The sequence below is a fragment of the Dicentrarchus labrax genome, unplaced genomic scaffold, assembly GCF_905237075.1.
Source record: "Dicentrarchus labrax unplaced genomic scaffold, dlabrax2021, whole genome shotgun sequence".
In the NCBI taxonomy this organism is placed as follows: domain Eukaryota; kingdom Metazoa; phylum Chordata; class Actinopteri; family Moronidae; genus Dicentrarchus; species Dicentrarchus labrax.
Genome location: NW_026136703.1, coordinates 16,270,723 through 16,294,412, shown reverse-complemented (window position 1 = coordinate 16,294,412; position 23,690 = coordinate 16,270,723). Strand labels below are relative to the sequence as shown.

Here is a 23,690-nt window from a genome sequence, read left to right as displayed (position 1 = left end):
ACAATAGGCCTGGATGGGCGCCCACACAATGGCAGGTGCTTTGAATAGCAGCAGGGCCCTTGCAGCAGGGATCTTCTCCTCTCTCCACTCCGAGGGCTTGGGCTCTGGCTTGTGTAACCTTTCATTTTCAACCGAGCTTCCTTTTGACTCATAAAGGATGAAAATGATCTCATGGGGGGGCCAAAGGAGTAAGAGACAGCCAGGTCTGTGAGGCACAATTCAGATCAAGTCCGTCTGTGTTTTCTGTACGTTATCTGCCTTTCTCTCCCTCTTTTTCTCTATCTTTACTGCTTTTTCTCCACACTTTTCCACATTTTTTTCACCTCATTCTCGCTTTTTTCATCGACTGTTGGTTTGTTGTGTTTTTCTGTGGTGGTTGTGGTGGTTGTGTTTGTTGTGCGGCTGCTGGGCTATCCTGTAGGCCATGATGCAGTGGTAAAGGCAGTTTTCCCCCACCTTAAGAGCATTCTTTCCGGGGTCACAAGGTCAGGCTTCACAGATGTCTCCTGCAGACACTCAGTTGTCTAAGGACTACATCCCTGGGAGTAAGCATTCGTACTAAACAATGCAGCTTTCCCCCCTCACTTTGGAAAATGTTAAATGTTTTCTCTTTTTTTTGTCTCTCCTTTTTCTACCACCCTCTTTTCATTGTTTTATTTTGAATGAAGCTATAGAGTGAGTACAATTTTTCCAGGGTGGAGGTTTTTGTGTTTAGATAATGAAAGAAAGCAGTGGTTATCACAAGATAGTGGTGTTTTCTGGCTGCTTTCATTCTTTTAAACGCTCCCCGTCTCCCTAAGTTTCCTCCAATTGTTCTAATGGGGCCTTAGTCATCCTTGCCTGATGGCAGAGGGAAAGATGCTTTTAAAGGTCTTTTTCTTCTCTCAGTATGTGTTGCCAGGAGAGAAAAATGAAAACATGTAGTAACTGTCCTGAAATCCCCGCTGAGAGACAGATACAAGAAACCCTTGAGTAAGCAGGGCAGAAGCCAAACAAAGAGCAACCCTAAATGAACAGAAAGACAATATTTGAGCTAGAACATCACTGTGTAGCCTCAATCTCAACAAAAATTGTGTAGAAGAGAATTCCTGGGCCAAATGGATTTCATTAAAGGGAAATCAGCTTCTGCTTTTTTAGGGGGCGGAGCGTGACAGTGGTAAAAGGGAAGAGATTGCAGCATTTAACATGCAAGTTCTGCCTCAGAACATGGAAAAGTGTGTAATTGGAACAACATTTTGAAAATCCAGGCACTGAGCTATCCTTGAATATCTTACTCCTTTTCATCTCGCTTTCCCTTGTTCCTTTTTCTCTTCCTTCGTTTGATATGGTGTTCTTGCTTCCCCCTCCAAACATCTCCTCTGTATTCTGCAAATTGATAACCCTCTAAATGAATTATGGTAAATGCATAATGAAGGTTTTCTCAGCTTCAGCCCTGCAGCCAGCCAGGATGGAGCATCTCGTTTGGCATGTTTGATTCGTTTTGTTGCGCATTTAGCCCCAGTGTTCCTTCAGAGTGTTCACTGCTTGGGGCATGTAAATAAGAAATTATCCTTGCTGACTAACATGGCTAATACCTCCTCTGGGGTAATCAAAAATTATTAGACGCTTGCTTCCAATAAACATTAGGGCTCATGGCACTAACCACTGTCAAATCGCTCACCTCCGCCTGCTCCCCAATAGCCATAAAATGGGTGAACAAAAGTGATCAGGTGTGGAAAAAGCACTCTGGCTACATGGAAACTGGGAGACCGCGGGACTGCTATTATGCCTAAAAAAGCAGCCCTTGGCTTTAAGAGTCATTAAAGCATGTACTAGAGTGGGAATCAGACTAGAAAATGAGCTTATCTTGCATAATGCCCTCAAAAGCTTTGCATAAACGTGAAAGATGTGCGCGTGAAAATCAGCAGCAGAGAGGAAGAACTCGGATTGTAACACACTTCCTTTATCATCCTCCCACTCTCTTGGAAGGTGGCAGCATGGTTAAAGCACTACCTGTAGGGTATAGCTGCACTGCTCAGTTCCAAACATGCTTCAGTGTGTAAACCCTGGTTTACACAAGAGAAAACCACACAGCAAGTGAACAAGCTATAGCTGGCCTTGCTAAGCCACTCTACTCAACCGCTTGCTGTCTTTTGGGAGGGACCTTTGCTGTGATGTGGGGTTCGGATATTAGGGGGAGGAGAATTGGGAGGGTGGGGGTGGTGGAAGAGATTAAAGAGCCAAGGGAGGCAGAAGAAAGGAAGGAAAGTAAAAGAGCACAAGGCCCATTGGTCAAACACAAAAGGGGAGAGAGGGAAAGGACATTTGAAGTCAGGGTTAAACTCCAAATAAGCACACCTTAAACGGGCCTGTGTAAGCTGGCAGTCAGGGTTTTTGGAGTTTCCCTGCAGGTGTGCCTTTGACAGACTTGGCCTCCATAACCTCTCTCTGATCTAGAAAGGGGCCCGGGGTTGGACACAGAAGAAACCGGTGGCATCTTGCTGCCCCTGCCTCCCATTCTATGTCTATTACATTCACACACGCATGCTTACACTCTCTGTAAACACACACACAAACACACTGCCAGACTAGGGGGAAACAAATCTGGTGAGGACTAGAGCAATTGGATTATCACCTCTTAAGGGTGACTTCTTGGCTGACCCCCTTCAGGCTAGCCTGCTGAAACAAGACGGAAAATTTCCTGGGAAAACACTCTCCCTTTAAAGAGTCAAAGCACTGTCATCCTTGTGAAAATACAGCGGCAACAGCATTAATGGACGTGGAAATGCCCTTTGGGGCACACGCTCAAATCCCTTTTAGCCATATTACATCAGACCCCTGTGCACTTCTCATCATCACCACATGCACTGGAGTAATCAGCAACTGAACATGGGTGTGTAAACCCACTGTATAATGAACTGATATAACAGCACTGCCCTCTGTCTTTGTTTTTGGCCCGAAAGTTTTTCACTCCCCTACTTTTACCGTAGCTCAGTCATGATTACTTCCCTACAACACCTTTTCCTTTCTGCTTCTTAATTATGATCATCTCATTCCCAGATATGCTGGCCTTCATCTCCTTCTCCAAGAAAGACAGAAAGAGGAAAAAAAAGAAAGAAAAAATGTCTGCCCCAAGCTTCCCTTAATGGCGCAAAACAGACATTCTCCTCAGCTGCTGTCAGAATAATCTGGGTAATTTTTTCCCTATGTTCTCCAAACATTAGTTTGCACATTAGGCTGACCCAGTTAATGTGCTTTTCCTGCTGTGTAGGACCCAGTTCCTGGCCAAGCTAGGCCAGGCTGGGCAGGGCCGGGTCGCGCCGGGGGCCTGTTCATGATTATGGACCAGAGGGACCAGGCCCCTGCCAGAGCTGAGGCAGTGGGGAGAGGTAGAAAGAGAGGAGTGGAGAGAAGGAGACGATAAGAGGAAGAGCGGGAAAAAGGAGGAAGCTTGAGCTGCAGTGTGTGTGTGTGGAAGGACATAGAGTGGTGGTGGTGTTGTGGGTAGAGGACTACGTTACTGGAAGTGGAGCCGACTCTACTGGCAGTCCTCATCCTTTTACAGTTCCTTTGCTTTCGCTGTTTTCATGTGTTTTTTTCTCTCATGATCTATAGACTCTAGGAACGTAACTCGGGGTCAGAAGTAAGACAGAGAGACATAAAAAAAGGAAGAGAGAGAGCGGAAGGGAGGAAGGAAGGAGGGAGCTGAGGGAGCTGATCATTCTCTTTAATCACATTTTGGATGAGGGCCAGGTAGTCTGCGGTACTGAGAGCGAGACAGAGAGGGGTGAGTGAGGAGAGGAGTGTGAGGGAGACAGTAAAAGAAGGAGGGGGGGTGGTGAGGGAGAAAGAGAGGTAGAGAGAGGTGGAGGAATAAATGGAAAGAGAGGGAGAGAGAGGATGAGAAAGGGACTTATGGAGAGAGGGAGAGAGGGGATGAGCCTGAGAGCAGAGCCCCTTGAAACAGCTTGAAGTGCACCAGCACTGAAGCAAGAGTGCACATATGCCCACACATACCATGTCTATGTGTGTGTATGCGCGGGAGAGTGACAGCCGTTCCCGTAAATGCCCGCGAATGCTGAATCCAGCAAGAATCTGGTGTTAGAGCAGAGGCAGGGAGAGATCCATTTTAAAACTATGTGCATTAACTATACTTTTCCCCATAGATTAAGCACTCCACATGAATAATTTAGCCTCTCTTATGCTAATGGGATCATGAAAGTATCCCCTCCGTACCGTGTTTTCTCCCCCTCCACAGCAACTCTTCTCAGCTTTCAACAATGGCCCTGCCCCTTCCCAACAAACCATCAGACAGACATACTGCACTGTTTTCACAACAGACACCTGACTTACATGGGGCTGACATGTAGTGACAAGGCTAGAATTGTACACAGAAGCTTATTGAGAAACACGGTGGCACTGTTATCCTCATTAAGCATTGTTAGCTTGTTTTCTGTTTAAGTGCAGTTCACCTCTGTTTGCCGCCACTGATAAGAAGTTATAGGTTGAATGCACATCAAGGCTGTACTTGGTTTAATGTTTATGTGATGGCTGTTGCCATTGAGTTGGCTTTGTAAGTAGGTGGCTACTGAGGCAGACTACTCCTCTTACACTTTCTGATTGCTTCACTGTGGTTCTCTGTTTTCTTTCGAGAAGGGAAGTGGACATATCCTGTGTGTTTATGTTTCTTTGGCCTTTTTTTTTGTTCCGCCTCTGCCATCACACACTAAAATATACCCAAGCACACATTTACACATACAAACCCTTGTTGCTTCAGCATTGTGGTGTGGTGAGGTGGGGGCACTGTGTAAAAATTATCAGTGCTCCAACAGCTGGGAGTGAGAGCCATGAAACAGCAGGGCTTGGGTCTGCTTTATTGTTTATCTGTTGTTTATGGGCCAGTGTTCAGCTTTAATTACTACACTAAATTAAACTCTAACAGGCACTTAGAGGGAACCAGCTAACAGACGCACATGCATGCCCACACATACACACACACTGTGTATTTTATATACACGGACACACCTCGCTGATCACTCCAGTGCCGGAGTATAGGCTACTAAAACGCAACAAGGCTTCCATCTTGCGTTTAGCACAGACTCAGCTGTTCTTTCTGTTGTGGTTACATTTTGTTTTCTTTCTTTCTCCTCCCTCATTTTTGGGTCTTCTTGAGCCCTAAGTGTAGCTGTAAAAAAAAAAAAAAAAAAAAAAAGCAAAGCCAAAGGTCCGGAAAATGCCAGATTCAACAGGCCATGTTCATGCTGGGACTGTCTGGGCGGACACAGGGAGTCGTGTCCACACCAGGAATGACCCCCCTCTAGTGAGCTCAACCACAAAGACCTTGCTGAGTGGGGCCCCTGGCCAGGGCCAAGGGAGCTCACCACACTCCCCACGCATACACACATACACACACGCACACACACAAATGTACCACAATACCATCAAGCGCAGCATGCTCCCTTGGAGCCGAACACTCAAGCTCTCCCTCTCTTCCTCCCTTTCTCTCCATTTCTGCCTCTCTCAGTCTCTCTGGGGAGTCTGTCTATCCGCAGAGCATGGGGATTGTTCAATTGCTGAGAAAATGTACAAAATGCTTTCTCCTCTCTTCTGTTGAGCCTTTTCCATCTACCGTAGAATCAGGGAATTGTACAGAAAGCCCCTTTGCTCACCACTCAAGATGTCAACGTGGATTTGGTCTTCATGCATAGCTAATAATTACAAGTGTGGACTGGAGCTGAGGCATGCACACGCAGTCAGATGCACGCATGTACAGCAAGAGGGGAAAAACGTTACCTACCGTGCTGATTCAGTGTTGGGGATTTACAGTTCATGACTGAGTGCATTTGACTCTACTTTGTTTGGTGTGGGCAAATGTGCAGAGTATTTCATCACGCTGCTCCATCACACCTTGGGTGTTTAACATATTACGGACAGCGGCTTGGAAACGAGTGCTATCTTAAGGCACGCACATTCATCAAGTTTAACTCCCTGCAACTGATGTCTCCGATGTTTCTAGATAAGCTTGGAGGACTTCCAAAGGACTGTTAATCAAAATGATGTGCAAGCAGGGGCCAATGAAGTTATTGTGTGTTAAGTTCTGAACCATCTCCCCTTAACTGCTGATATTTGTTTATCTAGCCAGAACATAGGGAGTCACTCTCTAAGAGTCAGTAAGTGAGAGGGAAGAATTTGCCCTGAGGGTGATAATTCATATTTTCTTTTTTTGGAGCGAAATTCTGAGAAAACTTTAAAAAAAAGTCTGTTAAGAACGAGGGGGGAGAGAGGTTGAAGATCTGAGTATTGTACAGAAAACCTCTTTCAGTCTGTGTCAGAACCTTAACTGGCAATATTTACTGACAGCTATGAGCATGCTTCACCTTGGTTTACTGCTTGACAATAAATTATTCCACAAGAGGGGCAATACATATTTGCGCACTTGTTAAATTGTTTTTTGGCACAGGTTCAGAGCAATGCTCAATGCTGAGACACAAACCGGAGATTGAGGAAGTGAATTTTGCTCTCAGCGTCCTATGTATGTATGGTACAGACAGTACTTTTTGAAAAAACGATATGTGAGAAAAACTGAACTTTATTCTACTGTACATCCCCTAACATCGGCCAATGCGGAAAAACTTTTTACTCCTCAAAACTTGGTCCTTGTCAGAAACACTTCACCACTTCTGGGGGAAATTGAGGGGAGTCACATATTCAACACAGGGATGCTTCTGGATCAGTTTTCGAGGTAAATGTTTTTCAAGCCACAGGGACAAGTACAACACACCTTTCAAGATGGAAGATGGCGGAAGAAAGTTTGTGTTTTTTTTGGCAGCTAAAACCAAGAAGCACTGTGGGATTTGCGCACTCTTCTCCTCTCTCTCCCTCTCTCTCTCTCTCTCCCTCTCTCTCTCTCTCTCTCTCTCTCTCTCTCTCTCTCTCTCTCTCTCTCTCTCTCTCTCTCCCATCTATTCTGTCTTCCTCGACTGATCCACATCGTCACCCCTTTTAACAGGGGCCAAGCTGTTAAAGACCCCATTACTGAAGTGAAGCACACATTTCACATTTTCTCTGTGGACTTGAGAGTGTGGACTACAAATTTTATGTGGAAATGTATTGAGATAGGAGGCGAGTTCATGCGTGTTGTGGAGTGGAGGAGAGGAGGGAAAGGTGGAGAGGTTGGGGAGGGAAGGCTCTGTCAGAATGGAAGGGCCAGAGTCGGGAGTCAGCGAGCGCTTCAAGCGTTAACGTAATTGCAAGAATGTGAAAAATGAGGCGGCGGGGCTCCCGAGCGGAGCGAAAGGTCAGAGCATGCCTCACACAAAACAACTGGCTGGAGGACGGCCTCATTAGACCATTAAATCAGCTGCCCTCTCTCTCTTTTCTCTTTTTTTTCTCACTCTGCCTACTTTTTCACCTTCTCCACTCTTTCACCTCTGTATTTCAATGGCTCTTCCTTCGCTTTCCTCCGCCTTTAAATCCCTGCCTCTATTCTACGCTGCTTACTTAGTTTTTTTTTTTTTACCATGAAAGGCTTTGAGCTGGTGGATCTAGCATTTAGCACTCTTTAGTGCAGGTCAGGCTCTGGCCCTGATCTAGTCCAGGTCTATCTTGGCCCAGTGCATGGTGCTGTACCGTAACTGTCTTTGGCCTGTATTGATCCGCTGTTACTGGATACGGTGGGGAGAGGAGTCGATAAGTGCTCTGTGGATTACAGGTCACTTGTACTTATGTGTGTAAGATAATCAATAGGCAGTGCATTTCTTTCTCTCATCCCCCCTCCTTTCTCTGTTGTTGCTGCAGTCTCCATCTCCCATGCTGCTTCCAATTGCAAAGATGAGTGCAAAATGTCTCCCTATGCCCTGTCCCCTGACCTACAATCATACAGTGTTTTTAACTAATATTATTATTTGCATGCCAGAAAATCCAACACATTATTATTTATTTATTTTGCTTAGACGCTTGTTCACTCTAAGAGCTCATCCTGAAGGGAAGAGAATGGAGTGTCCTTGAGCAAGAGACTGTTCTGTAAATGTTCCTTTGCTCTGCTCACCACGGAGGGGGTAAGCAAAAGGAGATTTATCCCTATCAGGTTAAATTAAGTGTCATATTATTGCACCCCATTACTTCACTATGCTTATACTGTCAAACAGACATATCCTGTTGCCCTGCCAAAGCCTAGCTATCATCAACTAGCCTGACAACAGCCTGTGATCCAACTAGTCCTGACACAGCCAACCACAGAGGTCTGCTGCGGCCCTTAGTCTGTGGTCAGTAATGGTTCAGAGGCTGCAACTGCTGCTTCTGTCTGAAGAGGAGAAGATGATTTAAATAGCCCCACCACAGACACACATCCCATCGATACATTTGATCGCTTATCGGAAAAATGATAGCCTTGAACGGACACAACAAGCGGCTTCGCTCTGTGAGCGGGCTGTTTTAAGTGTGTATCTTAGAGTTTGAGTGTATTTGTGTGTGTAGATGGTGTGATGAAATTTCATGCAAAGCCACGGACACTGCCAGAGGGCACACACGGATACAGAAAGATATCCACAAAAACACACACACACAGACACACATACACACACACTCTGCCGCCAGTGAAAGGAGATCTTGGTACATTCAAAACAAGGGGAAAACAAGAAAGAAAAGGCCAAGAGCTCATCATCTGTTCTCTTAGTACAGGCAACAGTTTCATTTAATAAACAATTTTAACCTTGCAATATATTGATTCTTGGCCTCACCTCTGAATTCAACTAATAACATATGCTTCTCATGATTTACATGTCAAAATTGATATGGACTGTGACGAAAATACAAGGCAGATAGCTGTGATTTGCACACGCTGTCTGTAATAAATTCGAATACACTTGTTTTGAAATGCATTATTGCTGTTTGGCAGGTCACGTACTAGATAACACAAGGCTCACTGAGACATAATTAGGGGCTGTTGTGCAAGCAAAGTTAATATGGTTTAAATGCAAACAAGAACTGGCAGAAATATACTATTAATCACCAGCTTTTGTTCAGCTCTCTAAATAGCAACATTTTGGAAAGCCCTTTACTAGGTTGGTGTATTACAGTGCCTGCTGCTTGTATCCGCGTGTGAGTGTAGCAGTGGATAAGCGTGTTCATTTTTAGGTGTGACTATGTGTTTACATGGATGCCAGTCAAAAAGCAGGATAATCCAATGCGCAAGAAGAAGGACTGGAATGTACGTGTATTGAGAGATGTGCCATCTATTCACTGTAGATCTCACATTAGACAGGGTTAAAGTGAAGTGTTGGCAACTCTACTCATGCATGATGATTAATATGTCCCGCATGGATCTGTGCCTGTATCTTTGTATGTTTATGTGTTAGTGCTTGAGTGCACAAGTGCATGGATGTATATATGTGTGTGTGTGTGTGTGTGTGTGTGTGTGTGTGTGTGAGCGTGTGTGCATATGCATGTGCATGCCCATTTCTGTGCTGGCTCACCTTGTTCGCTGCTGTTGTCACCGCTCTGTGAAGCGTGTCCCCCGCTGGAGGGCCCCGGTGTGCCGGCTGAGTGTGTGGAGGTGGCGTCATCATGGTCTCTCCAGGAAGCTGGGTTCTGAGGTTTGAAAAGAGAGAAAGCGAGCGTGGGATCCATCCATCCATCCGTGCATCCATCCACATTCCCCGTCCAAACCGCAAACCAGGAGCAGAGAGAGCAGGAAGGGGGGAGAAGGGGAGGAGGGGGAAGGTAGAAAGGGAGAGACACAGAAAGAGAGAGAGACCATGTGAGTATTTTGGAAAAGTGAGAGTGACATCTGTAAGAGTCTACAGGCACTGTGAGGGTCCTTGGCCTGCTTACATTCTCCTGGCAAGGCGAAGAGCCTCACTGCCTATTTCCCAGCTAGCAGACAATCAACGATGCCACTAAAATCATAGATGAAGAGAAAGAAACGAATGCACTAAAGCAGCTGGCAATAAGTCAAAACACTGTAATCAAAGTGTTTCATTAATGCATGAGAGCAAAACGCAGCACTGTTAATGTGGCGTTTGATTTTGAACGTTGCAAGTGGAGCACTTGTGAGTAATTGTCTAAACACATATGGCAGAGCCCAGTGGAGTTCGTTTATACCATAACCAATTGAGACTTCCGTGTCAAGTGAGAAATATAGAGGTAAAAAGTCCAAACACACCACAGCCGCCATTAATCATTACCACTGTCAGAAATGAAAATAAGATATGACAGTGATTCTCCTGCTAATCTGCCAAAAATGTGTACACGCCCACACTGACATACACACACGCCCACAGTCTTGCAGAAATACACTTACGCACACATGCTAATGACATAATAGAGCAAAAAGTATAAACACACATGCACACACACTCACTTTTATATATACAAACACATGCTGAAAAAAAAAGTGTTAAATCTCCGCTGGCTAACTTCAAAGAAATGTCCATAAACAAATTCATAGCTTTTAAGACATCTTTTTTTTTCCCTCCCTCCTTCTAAAGCTAATTTTCTCTCCTTCTCCTCCTCTCTTTCCTGGTCATTCCCACTGCCCTGTCGCTGCACACAGGGAAACAGGATTTTCTACTGTACAGGAAAGGCTTTATCAGTGCCACATGAAGGCAGGCTAGAGGTGGAATTTCCTCTGCCATTCAGGCAATAGAGGGACAGACTGATCACGTCATTTACTACGCTCGCGGCCGCAAATACACTGGCTCAATCAAGTACACACTCCAAACAGCCTTTCATACAGAGTTGATACAGCTTCATAGCTCACAAAACCCTAGCTAGTCTTTCCCAATTTAACCTGTCACCTGAGCACGATGACAAAATGTTGGTGAACGTAAGCCCAACGTTGTCTGGGGCCCGAGAGAATCAACCCCTTGAGCAGAGCCCAAGCCAAACAAACACAGGCCTGCACCAAGGCTTCCCACAAACCTCAACCCACTTCTCAGTTCCCGCTATGGGTTTTTTTTCTCCCTCAAACACACATAAACACATATACATACATACGAAAGCAGAAGGAAAATGTACACGCCGCAGAATATTCCAAGAAAGAGACCGTTTTTACCATTTTGTCTGACTTCAGTAGAGTTCCTGATGAACTTCTTTTCCCTCAGCTCCCGCCAGAGAGGAGCCTGCCTGCCTGTTCTGGTGCCCCAGTCAGAGTGAGCTGTACTGGTGGAGGACAGACAGGATAGAGCCTGGAGACTAGTAAAGGTTTGCAGGGAAACAGAGGCTATAAGACAAGCGGCTGCGAGCTCCCCTGGGTGCGTGGTCCTGATGTGCTGCTGCTTGTTCTGCTGTGGAGGCAAAGCTGCTGCTATGCCTGTGAGCGAGGCTCTTTTATCTGCTAAGTTTTTTGGGGAAGGAGGGCTGTTTTCTCAAACAGCTCGGAGCTGAAAACAGCAGACAGAAACACACAAGGCCCTTCAGACCCTCCGCTCCACTCAGGGCCCTCTCAGCGTCAGCTGTTCACCGGATGGCAATCAGATAAAGAGCTCGGAGAATTACCCAGAAGAGGGGTAAGAAGACAGGGTGAACAATAGCCCATGCGTGGGTTTTAACCCTCAAGAATGAGCGGAGGGAAAAGTGTCCCTAGTCTGAGAGGGGTGGATGATTGTGACGCAATCACTCACTGGGCCACTGATCAACACATGGTATTCTTTGTGGAAACAAGGTCTGTTGTTATAGTAATTTACTGTTATTCTCAACACAGCGTACGCTGAGTAAAATGTGGGAAAAGCACATCAACCCTTTAGAAAAAAGTCTAATTTTGTCTTTGTCAAATGGCACAAGGAGGAAGAAAGAGAGGTAAAAATCCCAGACTCCCAGAGTGCATAATGTATTTAGGCTGAGCTGGGCTCGGTGCTCTCCGAACAGGCTGTTGTTGTTCCCAGAGAAGAAAATGACTGGGTTCTACTTCCTCACAATGAGACACCCACTGCCGGCAAGATGCGAGACAGACCTGAAAAACTATGCTCGCTGCTCTCACACAGTCTCGCTCTCTTGTTTTCTCTCTCTCTCTCTCTCTCTCTCTCTCTCTCTCTCTCTCTAACACTTGCCAGCAATGGCCACAGCATGGTTTTAATGCAACAGCTGAATCGATAGGACTTAATTTAGCTATCATTGCAGAGTAATGTGTCATTTTTAATGGTGCTGGCACTAAATTAAATTCAAAGACACCTCAGCTAATGGTGTTAAAGGGAATGATATTTTGCTGTGATTTGCTACCCTGTGGGGTTTAATGGACCTGTATGCAAGGATATAGATAAAGCTTTGTTAGTTTGCTTCTTATAGGATAAAAAGCAGACCGCAGCACTTTATATGACCTAATCATAATAATACAGTGGATACTTGGCCCAGTGAATATGCAGTAGATATCTTTGATGAGGCACACTTTCCTCTTTAATACCTGCAAGTCACCTCTCATTCATAACCCTGTCTGCAAAACAAGACAACAAATACCACAACAAAGGCGTTAACTTTCCACGCTCAACAAGGCGACAAAAGCAACAGCCTTTCCTCCCCATGAATAATTTAGTGGGACTCTCTGAGCTATGGAGGGTGCATCAACAGACACCGCACCGTGCAACACAAACACACACAACCATTTTGTCATAACCCTCGTGGGTCTGATAAAGTTCAAACAAGTTGAAAAAAAAATTCATGTCACCCAAACAGTCTTCTTCAACCTACACAAGAAATAGAGGAAGAAGCAAAAGAGAAAAAAAAAAAGGCCTCTAGCCCATGTGACTATTCCCTAAAGCTGGGCATAATTAGGAGTCAAACATGGTTCACTCCATGCTCTTCACTAATTGTGTTAAAGAGCAGTGTTACTAGGAGGAGGAGGAGGAGAACGCCAGCAAGCAAACACACATACATGTGCAGGCGCGCGCGCACGTGCGCACACACACACACACACACACACACACACACACACACAAACACAATAGGACTAGATTGAGAATAAGATACAAAAGCAGCGTGGTCTCTGGGGGCAGCCTTTTCTATTTGCTGGGGTTAGCAACTGGCAGCTGATAATACAAGTTGTAATTAATATAAAAGCAGGAGACAATATGGGGAGGAAGGCTTGTAGTGCAGCCAGGCCACAGGAGAGCGGGAGAATGCTGCCTGGCACAATCTCACTTCCCTCCCTGCACTCTGCCTACATCCCTAGGAATTTCAAATAAAATTGATTTAGCGGCATCATTGAATTTCCCTCAAATTCCCCTGGAACCTGGGGGAAAGGGAGGAAATCTGTTGGTGTAGTAGCAGTGTAAGGTATAGGCTGAGAACGACTAGCCCTGCATGTGTGTGCGTGTGTGTGTGTGTGTGTGTGTGTGTGTGTGTGTGTGTGTGTGTGTGTGTGTGTTGTACAGCCACTGTAAAGAGCAGCTTCAGGGATCCTGTGCTGAACATGTATAGAATCGCTGACACACCAGAAACATACAGGACCGTAAATCATAAAGCGAGCTGACATTTCAAGACACATCTTGCCACATGGTATAAACAGAGAAAAACTCTTCACACATTTTTGTTGGGTTGGGCATGTAATTATATACAGCCACTTTAGAGAAGTGTAGGTGCACCTCCGTGGAACAACTGAGTATTTACAACACCCTCAATTATCCAGAATATAAAGAGTCCTTAATTTAGCAGCTAACAATTCACCGGAGCGTGTTTTAACAGACACGAGGGATTGACTGATTGTATTTATGCTTCAAAACTTTCTCTGGGGCAAAAACAACCTTTTTCATTGTAGTAAATGGCAGATTACATGTACATATATGTCTTCAGAAAAAAAACAATTAAATAAAAATTGTGACTGCTATTGTGATTCATGGATTTGGCACACATGAAAAGAGCTTTTTCCAAAATATATATGGCATAAATATAAAACACACAAGTCATTATAGATCGTTTAAATTTCAGTTATTCCTTGTAACAAATAACCCTAAAATTTATGGGCTTTCAAATTAGTATGTAAATATATACTCTGTGCCCACTGTACACCTGTACAAACTATTGCTGTTCTGCCATAAAGTTGTTTGGCATAAATTGTTATGATGCCAACTGTATAATATTCAGTTTTTTGTTGACACTGTCACAGAGGTGTTTATTAAAGTAGATGTTTTAGCATTAAGGTCATAGTCAAAGTTAGTATTGTTCTGCTCTATATTGGGTGGTGTTTCTATTCTGCCCCCTCTCGTGTATGTTAATGGGAAGGGCAAAAAATATCAATATAATGTAGTCTAGTACAACACCACATTTAACTATGACCTCATTAATAAACATATAATTGAATTTACACATTTCTGACAATATCAACCAAAACTGACAAAGATGTTGTATTGAATTTTCAAGATTCAGATTGTACAGTGCAATTAATAAACTAAAGTGGCATTTGAGTGTATGTTTGTACTACTAACTTTAACTGTATGTTGTACCTGAATACAAGTCAACATACATGCATGACATGACCCTAAAATGACTGCGCAGCAACTGCTTTTTATTGCAGTCATTTAGAGCGTACATGCAGTTAAAGGAAGGAGAGTGTGGGAGATGCAACAAGTGAGCTTAGCCTCTCTCCAGCCCCGGTAGCGATGATTAGATATGCCTGCCAACAGGGCCCTGCCTCTGAACACTAATCAAATAGGAAATGTTAGGCCAGACATCCCACCATCACAAAACAAGTGTGTGGAACAGACAGAGCGGTCCAAGTCAACGCTGCACTGTTTTCATGAGGAAAAGCGGGAGAGATCCAAACGTACTCTGTCCCCGAGGAGAACAAAGCTAGTTGAATTAGAACACCTCCAAAACTGAGAAATTCAACGGTTCAGCAGGCCGGCTCTGCCCGAGGGCTCGCTGTCCACAGGCAGAGAGTTGAGACGGAGGGCTGTGTATGCGCTGCAGCATGCATAGTGACATACAGAAACAGGACATTACTGAGCACCCATCTCCACTGATAAACACAGTAAATCACTGCATGGCCACAAGATGAACTATTGTATTACTTGACTGAACCTGTGACATCACCATGTCTGACCAATGGCCTACAGCGCTCAGAGCCTGTACCAGAGAATCAAATGTAAACAGAGAAAGCTTTTTTTTCCCTTTTTCCCTTTCCAGCCATGCAGAGTTAAGATAAGCTACGCCATAACCTCTATGGGAACTACTATCACTCCCTGAGGAAAGCTCTCCAAAACAAAGCGTCGGGACCTGCAAATCCAACAGACTTTCTGTGTAACAAATCTGAAACTATGCAAAAATTCAAAGACACTTTCAAAAGTGTAATGCATATGCATGGAGGAAATGAAAAGCCTTCTGCTAATATGTAAGCTTCACTGAGGAAGCAGCACAATAGCACGAGAAGACACAAAGGCTAATTCATTAGAACAGATAATATTCAGACACTATTAATTCTATTTGCCTCCCTAATTGGATGTAGCACAGAAGAGACAGAAATTTTATTCATTAATTAAAAGACAAGAGAGCAGACCATTGACAAGCACACACACACACACACACACACACACACACACACACACACACACACACACACACTGTACCAACCGTTAACAAATCTACACCACTCTGTGTTTTTTTCTTATTCCTCATCACCCTTCATGTGTAATACAATATCTTTTTTTCCTTTCTTTTAATTGGGATGGGGTTGATCTGAGGAGGGGCGATGAGTTAGGAAGACTTGGGTGGGCTACATAGTCACCGCAAGCGAATAAGGGAAATCAACAGTGTCAGCAAGGACTCATCCCGCTCTCACTATACCATAATCCAATCATCTCTCAGACAATGCTGCATTCAAGTGTAAATAAAACTGCGCTTATTATGCTCCACTGTCAGGTACGAGGAGGGGAGAGGAGGGAAACAGAAAGCGGTAGAAAAGGAAGAAAACGCACACACATACTGTATACACACGCATACATAAAAACAAGCTCAACGGGCCGCCTCCTTCACAGTGAAGAGCCTCATCATCTCCAGAAAAACCAACTTTCACCAAATGAGATGTAGCCCAGGGCTATATATTAAAAATGCATATCAAAGCAAAGAAAAATGGACGTGAGAGATTCTAACTAAATAAATTACCATATCTAACTATCAAACTGCCTTCCTCTCCTCAATGGGAAGCGAGGACAGAAATGAATAATAAAATAGAGCCAAATACAAATGAATAAATAAAATAAATAAATCAAGACAAGTAGGACAGAAATTGCTTTCTATCCAGTGGCACGGTTTTTCAGCCAAATGCATTTTTTGTGCATTGTTTCCAATATTCAAAGCACATTTTAGGCATGAAGAGCTGGACTCCTTTCAATTAGACATGGAAATTACTGTTGAAGAAGTTAACTATTTACTACAAGGCTTTTAGATCATGACTGCTCTGTAGACATTTACCTCAATAGTTTCAATTCCCACAAATAATATTTCCACTAACACATCAGAAGGTCCACACATGCTCTCACACGCAGTACAAAAATAAGGCCCTGCATTTTTATTTATAAAAAAATAACTATAAGCAGGAGTGTGTATATTTCCACAACATGTAGCAATCAGCTCAGACAGAGAACAAGGGAAAAACAACTTGTCAAATTCAGCCCAGCAGTTAGCTATAATAAAAAGTTCATTGGTGTCACAAAAATGAAATAAATCCCTCAAAACTTAAATACCTAATGAGGTGGTCAGTCCAAATGACTCTAAGATAAATGGCTTGCCATGCAACCTTCTTTGTTTATTGCTGGTCCTGATTTGCTTTATTGGCATATCTAATTTTCTAATTATCAAAATATTTCTCACAAGTGGACTGATGACAAAGCTGGTGTCTGAGCACTGGAGGCACCATTGGAAATTGGCTTGAGTATCAACCATCTGCCATGAAACTAAACAGGCTAGTTTATCTAATCTCTGCAATATAAACAACAGCATGCCTCATTTCTACACTTGTGTTGGAGGACCACAATATTGCCGTTTTGACCGTTCCTCAAACCAACATCGGCATCTTCGGCCTAATTACGTTTTAATTCACCTTGTGCGGTGCGCTGCGTGGCCCTGTGAAGGCGACGGGCTTTCAAAAGAGAATCCACCGCTATTAGGCCTATAGCCAGACCCAACAGATGCAGCGCAGTGACTTTGCATAACACTTAAATCTGCTTTAATTCCTAATAGGCTTGGCCCTTGTGCTGCACAGATATTAACCAGTCACTTTGTTGCAACAGTCCGGTTTTTTTTCTCCATCAAAACATTAGCCTTATCACAGGCAAGCAAGACGCAATAATTCACAGATATCAACTCAATAATACACTGTCAGCTCAATCCATATTGCGGGGGGGTCGGGGAGGGAGGGGGGATGGCTGTGTTTATTACACCGAAAATGCACGATTTAAACCAGGGAATCGATCTTCAAATTTAAAGCTACTGTACTTCAGGTGCATATAATTGAATTCAGCATTATGGAGCCTCCAGCCATAAAATGGGAAGCAGAGGAGAAAGCCACTGCAGAGCAAACCACACGGCAATCAATACGAAACAATTAAACACATTAACATCAACAGCAATGGAAGGCCTCCAGACGAACCATCATATGCCTTGTGAACTTGACATTGATGGTAAGCCTTTAGCTCTGAGATCTATTTCAATAGGCTACCACTTTCTCCACCTCTGCAGCAAAAAAATCCACAGCTTTACGCACAGGCCATATCCAGCTCCCACAGCCCCAAATATAAAGCCCTATTCTTTTTAAATATTGGCCTAAAGCTAAAGCTTACCGCTGACACCCTGCTTTAACGTTAAACCTGCGTAACAGATAATTGCCTCACGTTTTTTTTTTCTTCTTTTTTTTTCCAGCATGCAACTCTCCATAATGCACGGCAGCGATTTACACACGCGCACGCACAACCTCTAATGCGCATACACACACTCTCTCTCTCTCTCTCTCTCACACACACACACACACACACACACACACAAATCTCGAGCACACAAGCAAGCACGGACGCATTATGCACACATGACTGCCCCTAATCAAAAGACTAAAACAATAACTCAGTCTATTGTATCACATCTAGCTTTTGACCTTAGAACATCGATCGGCAGTTTTTTTCCTTGCAGAACAGAGCATGCTCTATTTACTGATGGCACAGCAGGGTCACACACTGAGCAGAGGCTAAGTAGCACAAAAGTTGGCATTATGGGAAACATCAGACTAATCTGATTATTCATATGCAAAGTCATTTAGAAAAAAAAAAAAGAGATGCTTGGGTGTTCTCTGTCAGCGGCATAGACGCGTGCAAACAAAAACACGTCACATCTTATGAATGTAATAAAGGTGGCGTTACTCACGTGATCTGCGAGGTTAGTCGACGATCCCGAGAGTTCTTCGTGATCTGATTTTGAGCTGCCATCCCTTTCGTCAATAACTAGATCTATTGGCATTTTTCCTTTCAAACAACTGATGTACCGGTGGCAAAAATTGTCGCAGAGCTCGTGCACCTATAGAAAAAAAAAGAGGAAGAAAACACCTTTTTTTTCAGGATGGGGAAACGCTTCAGCCAGTCCAAGAATAACTCCAATTAAGAGGGCATTATCGGCGGCGAGGAAACAATAGTGAAATTGTTGCAGTGCTTATTATACTCCTGAGACTGGAGCAACAAGTTGAACGACAAAAAAATAAACAGCATGCCGTAAGCTTGGGGGGAGGGGGTGGTTTGTGTGTGTGTGTGTGTGTGCTGGGGGGGGGGGGGGATAATGAGCAGTTGAAACTAAATCTGCGGATCGATAACAATGTGCAACATGAGCAAAGAGGCTCAAACGTATTTTATCAACAGTCACAGAAATGGTTGGCTAAATAAAATAGCATATTTTTATGAAAATGAAACACCTGAAACTTTCTCCAAATGCATGCCGGTTTATTTTCCCCCATACATCTGCTAATAACTACAGCTCTGCGCGTTTAATAATATCAGTTACATTAAAATAGGCCTACAGGCTGTATGTGCAGGTGGCGTCATGCGTTTGCAGATAAGAGAAGGCTAGAATACAAAGATTTAGAATATTTACCTTTTCTAATTCCAAGAGGTGAAACCGTAATACTTGTATGGCTTGTATCATCTGAAAGAAAATGAGCAAAATAAACACAATTCACATCACAATAATTACAGGATCAATATTTATATATTTATTTTACACTTTTTTTCAGGCTAGTTAGATAATCCGCCCGCCATGACACTATGGAGTGCACTGCAGCCAGCAAGAGCTAAAATATTTTTTAACAGTAAAAAATAAAAATAAAAAAGGAAGCTACATTTCACAATCTAATTGGCCATCGCACACTGGTCAGCTGGGTGAGTTGGATGGGGAGACTGAACAATGACAGCGGCCAATGTGGTCACACAGCTTCACTTCCAAACTGATCTGACATCTCTGCGGAAGTTTAAATCATATGTTCACATATTTACTGTGTGAGGCTGCGGACACTCCAAAGTATCACCACCCCACCACCACCACCAACCCCCCCCAAAAAACACAAGGCAGAGTATAACCGCACCGAAGCGTCAATTATTAAGAGACAGAGAGGTCAAAGTGTGCGCTTACCAAATTGTCCAACTCTGGATTTGATGAAAATAAAGGTTTTTCTGCTCGGACCTAAAATAATACACCAAATGTCAAAGTTAGTTTGGCATGAAATGTGCGGAATGTGTGTCTATTTCTATCCTGAAATATAACCTGATAATGCAACTACAACTTTAGTGCTAAGTGGAAATTCTGCACAGAATTACACTATTCTTTAATCACATCAAGATAAAGTTTTATTCCAATAAGAAGACTATATGAAGCAGGCAGGGAAACTATGTGCTTATGACGCAGCCACAACAATCCAAAATATATATTTTTTTAATATTTCGAAATTGACCTGTTTGGCAAAGACTGCAATGTCCTCATTGAAGGAGTCTGATGAGCAGACATCGCCGCCTGCTACGCCGGGCTCCCTCGGAGTACACGTCGCCAACTCGCACTTCTCAAAAACCAGTGCGAGCAGTGGGAATAAAGGGTGACTGCAAGAGGGAAACACAGCCTGAGTACAACCAGCACACCGACTCCACAATGCCCACTGCAAAAAATGTCCAATCAACCTGCCTATCTGTCGGCTCCCTGCACCTTTACAATTATTACTTTTCCTCATAGCAAACTGGGAAATATAACACAGACGGATGAGATAATTTTACTGTATAGTTTTCACACACCTTCCTTTAAAACAAGCGCATTTGGTAAAATAGGGAAGACAACAAATAAAACAATACATCTGAATTCAAAGATGAACGTTTCTAGGAGCTGTTTTGAGTTGGAAGAATGGGTAAATGCGCATCTGGAATATTTTACTTCTGGTTTTGGGAAATCCGAGGATTTTAGACTCAATGTGATATTAATCGACTTGAGACTGACATTTCTTGCAGTGCAAACTAAAACCGGCTGAGAAGTCAACAAAACAACAACAAAAAAACAAAAACAAGACAGGCACACACTAGAGTGATCAGTGGGATTTTTAGAGAATTTATACAGTCTGCAAAAAAACTTAGAGTGAAATAATAATTCTGCAGAGTTACACAGCAGACACACTGAGGCACCAAGGATTTCACTATTTATTCCTTATTAGAACTATAGCGTTAAAAGTGAGGCAGAGGTGAATACAAATTGGTTTAAAGTTTTAACTTCCCTTCACTGAACATCCCGAGACAGTCACCTAAATATTTTTTTTCACACTAAATTATAATTTCAGACAAAAATGCCCTTTTCTAGAACAAACGTTAACTTCACACAACTACCAGCAGTTTCTTATTTTCTGCCATTTAGATTTTGTGTCACAATAAAAAAAAAAAATGGAGGTAAACTCAATTCCGCATGTGAAAACGTGAGTAAAAGAGATGAAGAGGATTTACTCTGCACTACATCCCAGATTAGAATGGTACACTGTGGATTTATAGCACTTTCTGCGTGCGTGTGTTAGTGAGAAATATCTGGAAACATTTTTAAAGTTTTGCAGTCACCGGTAAGATCGTCTAAATGCGCTTTCTTCCATTATTAGTGCATAAACTGACCAAAGTACAATTATAAAAAGGACACACGGTGCGTTGTAACGCGCTCTGTGTGTCGGTGTCACTGCAAACAATATTTGAAAACATTTGAGAAGTTTTTTTTTGCAGGCAGCAACGACAACGTTAACACTAGTCCAGACTATTTTTTAAAGACAGACAAATAATAGTGGGGAGGAATATTAAAGCACACTTTATAACACGGGACAATTGTTGTGATGTTGGAAATTGTTTTTTTTATTCTATTGCCATGCACACTGGGACTTTCGGGCTTGGACTGTGCAACAGAGCGCTTCCATATTATTTTATAGCTTGTGTTTCAAGCTCGAGGCTTACTCTTACTTACTGCAGGCTTGATGATGCCTTCTACAATGCGTCTAAAATTACACATCAACAAAACTCCCCTGACCAACAATGGAGCTCCAAAATTGCGGTCAATCTTGTACAAAACACTATTTAAATTTAGTGGTAGGAGAGAAACTCCAACAAAAACAAAAACTCACAGAAAAAAGCTGAAAACTTAGTAAAAAAAAAATAAAAAATATATGCACGCGTATTTGGTTCATGCAAACCTTACCCATAAATTTGATCTTTATCCCTCTTTAAAACGTCGTTGACAGCAGAGCCCATGCTGGTGGGCATAACGTTTGGATGAGGAGCGTGGGCTCCGTAGTGCTGGCTGGCGTGCAGCGGCGGTCCGTGGTTCAGGTGGTGGACCTGGGGAAGCGGCCGGGGAGCATGCGGGTCCCCGTACATCGACGCCGTGACTCCGTCCATCCCACCGTAATGGGCCAGCTCATCGTACTGGGAATGAAATCAGAGCAAAAGTCAGCGGACTGCCCGGTTACTTTTTTTTTAAACAAATGTGGAAAAGCACAAAAAGGCATGCCCGTCTCATTGCGAATACGCAACGGAGAACACTAAATAAAGCTGTTGCTTTGAAAATGCGCCGCAGCCAGGGCAGAAAAGTGTCATATATTATATCTGTTAAACGGTCTGTCATTACCAAAAACATTATAACTGAGGTGCTCCGCGAAAGAGAAGTTTGGTGGGTGGAAAGAGCGAATTAGTTTGGAGTCTCCTGTGAAACTGCTCCACGACTGTCGCGGAGGCTGTCGGCAAAAGCAGAGGCTGTCACTTTGCTTGAAGAGCAGGGGCGCTGCAAAAATGTCAAATATAGCGGCTTTGATATGAATACTTTGTAAATTTGCCACCACCCGACAAGAGGTTATCGATACGAGGGGGCCTCCCTACAGTGGATTTGAACAGGTAAGTGTAGGAGATTTAAAACCTACCCTTTGCGCCATCAGGCTGCGCTCCAATAAACTCCTGAATCTGTCGTATATTTAATATCCCAGTCCCGGTTAGAAAGTGATTTAGTGGCAAGATCCCTTTTTCAACCAACTTTGCGACTTCTCCTATTCGCCAGTGTGGTTCAGTTGAAATCGTAGCATCGGGGAGTTTTGCAATTTTTCTTGTTTTCCCTCTTTCCTCGGAAAAAAAAGAAAAAAATGCGCCAAAGTGAAGGTTACAATCGGCCCATCAACAACCTGCATGTAACTAAACTGTCGTGTCTCATGGCTTTTTGCCACTCCAGCTGTCAATCAAAGCCAGAGGTTGTCAAGGTAATGAATGAATGACGGTTGGTGATGATGTTCAAGAGAAGGACGAATCTTTTTAGTCCGTTTTCATCCCGCAAGTCCGCGTCTCCTTTAATGCCTCCAGATCGCTATCTCGTTTTATTATCACTGTAAAAAAGAAAAAAAGCAGTAGAAATTAAGAGACTGCGATTCAGATCTTTCCTTTCTTTCCCCCGTAGGTATTTCGTCTATCTGGCGAAACTGAGATGAGTGAGTGTCAGCGAGTGTTGGCAGGTTGGCTGCTAGCTTGCTTATAGAAACAGAGTCAGTTCGCAGCGCTGAGCGGTGGGCGAATGAAATGACGGATCCCGGAAGTAGTGGTGGCCATAGCCAGTCCTACAGCAGCTCCAGAAAAGAGAGAGGAGAGACCAAATCTTGTGATATGCAGAGTATATGCGAGGCACAGGGACGGCTTCAACTCCACACTGGGGGTAAAAGCCAAACCAACACAGCTCCAACTCCCACCCAATTCCTTTTCGCAGAGAAGAGTCCTAAAGAAAAAAAAAAAGGCTGAATGAGGGAGGTTTACCATGCGCGGACACTTCGGCTGCAACTCCTCTGAGTTGAATTACACACAACATGGACTGAATTAAACTACATCAATCGTGATTTAGAGTTTTTTTTTTTTTTTTAAAGTTCATTTTAATACAGAATTACGCATGACGCAACCACACTTTTACGCACAGATAAACAATATTTTATTCATCCTTAGAGTCAGTGGTATAAGTTAGACAAAAGATATTATGAAGCATATTCAGCAAAAATGATCAGAACATCTTATGAATGCTGAGTTTAATATATGAGCATGACGCTTACTTGTTATCTGTTTTGTGGTTGTAAGCCGGTGTGCCTAATATCTCAGTAATACCTCCTAATCTTACAGCTAATTATTGCTCTGGTCTTTTTTTTTAGCAAATTAAACGATACGCAGCACCCCTCTAAGCCCAGAATGAACTTTTCCAAGAGGGGGAAAAAAAAAAAAAAA

General features: G+C 43.3%; 1 protein-coding gene across 8 annotated transcripts in view; it reads right to left on the bottom strand.

Annotated features, from left to right (window-relative positions):
• meis2a (Meis homeobox 2a) overlaps positions 1-23,187 on the bottom strand; it is an 80,612-nt gene extending 57,425 nt beyond the window's left edge. For 2 of the 8 annotated variants that reach the window (XM_051387314.1, XM_051387323.1), the window contains exons 1-7: positions 22,361-23,187; positions 21,643-21,869; positions 19,889-20,030; positions 19,570-19,620; positions 19,036-19,086; positions 18,319-18,468; positions 9,453-9,567 (exon numbers count right to left, since the gene is read on the bottom strand). In XM_051387314.1, the coding sequence (XP_051243274.1) occupies positions 9,453-9,567; positions 18,319-18,468; positions 19,036-19,086; positions 19,570-19,620; positions 19,889-20,030; positions 21,643-21,869; positions 22,361-22,372 (748 nt within the window). In that variant the 5' untranslated portion in view covers positions 22,373-23,187. Of the gene's footprint in view, positions 1-9,452; positions 9,568-18,318; positions 18,469-19,035; positions 19,087-19,569; positions 19,621-19,888; positions 20,031-21,642; positions 21,870-22,071; positions 22,220-22,360 lie in introns of those variants that run through there. The other 6 variants (XM_051387339.1, XM_051387347.1, XM_051387365.1 and 3 more) reach the window with 6 other exon arrangements.
• Positions 23,188-23,690: the final 503 nt, after the last annotated feature.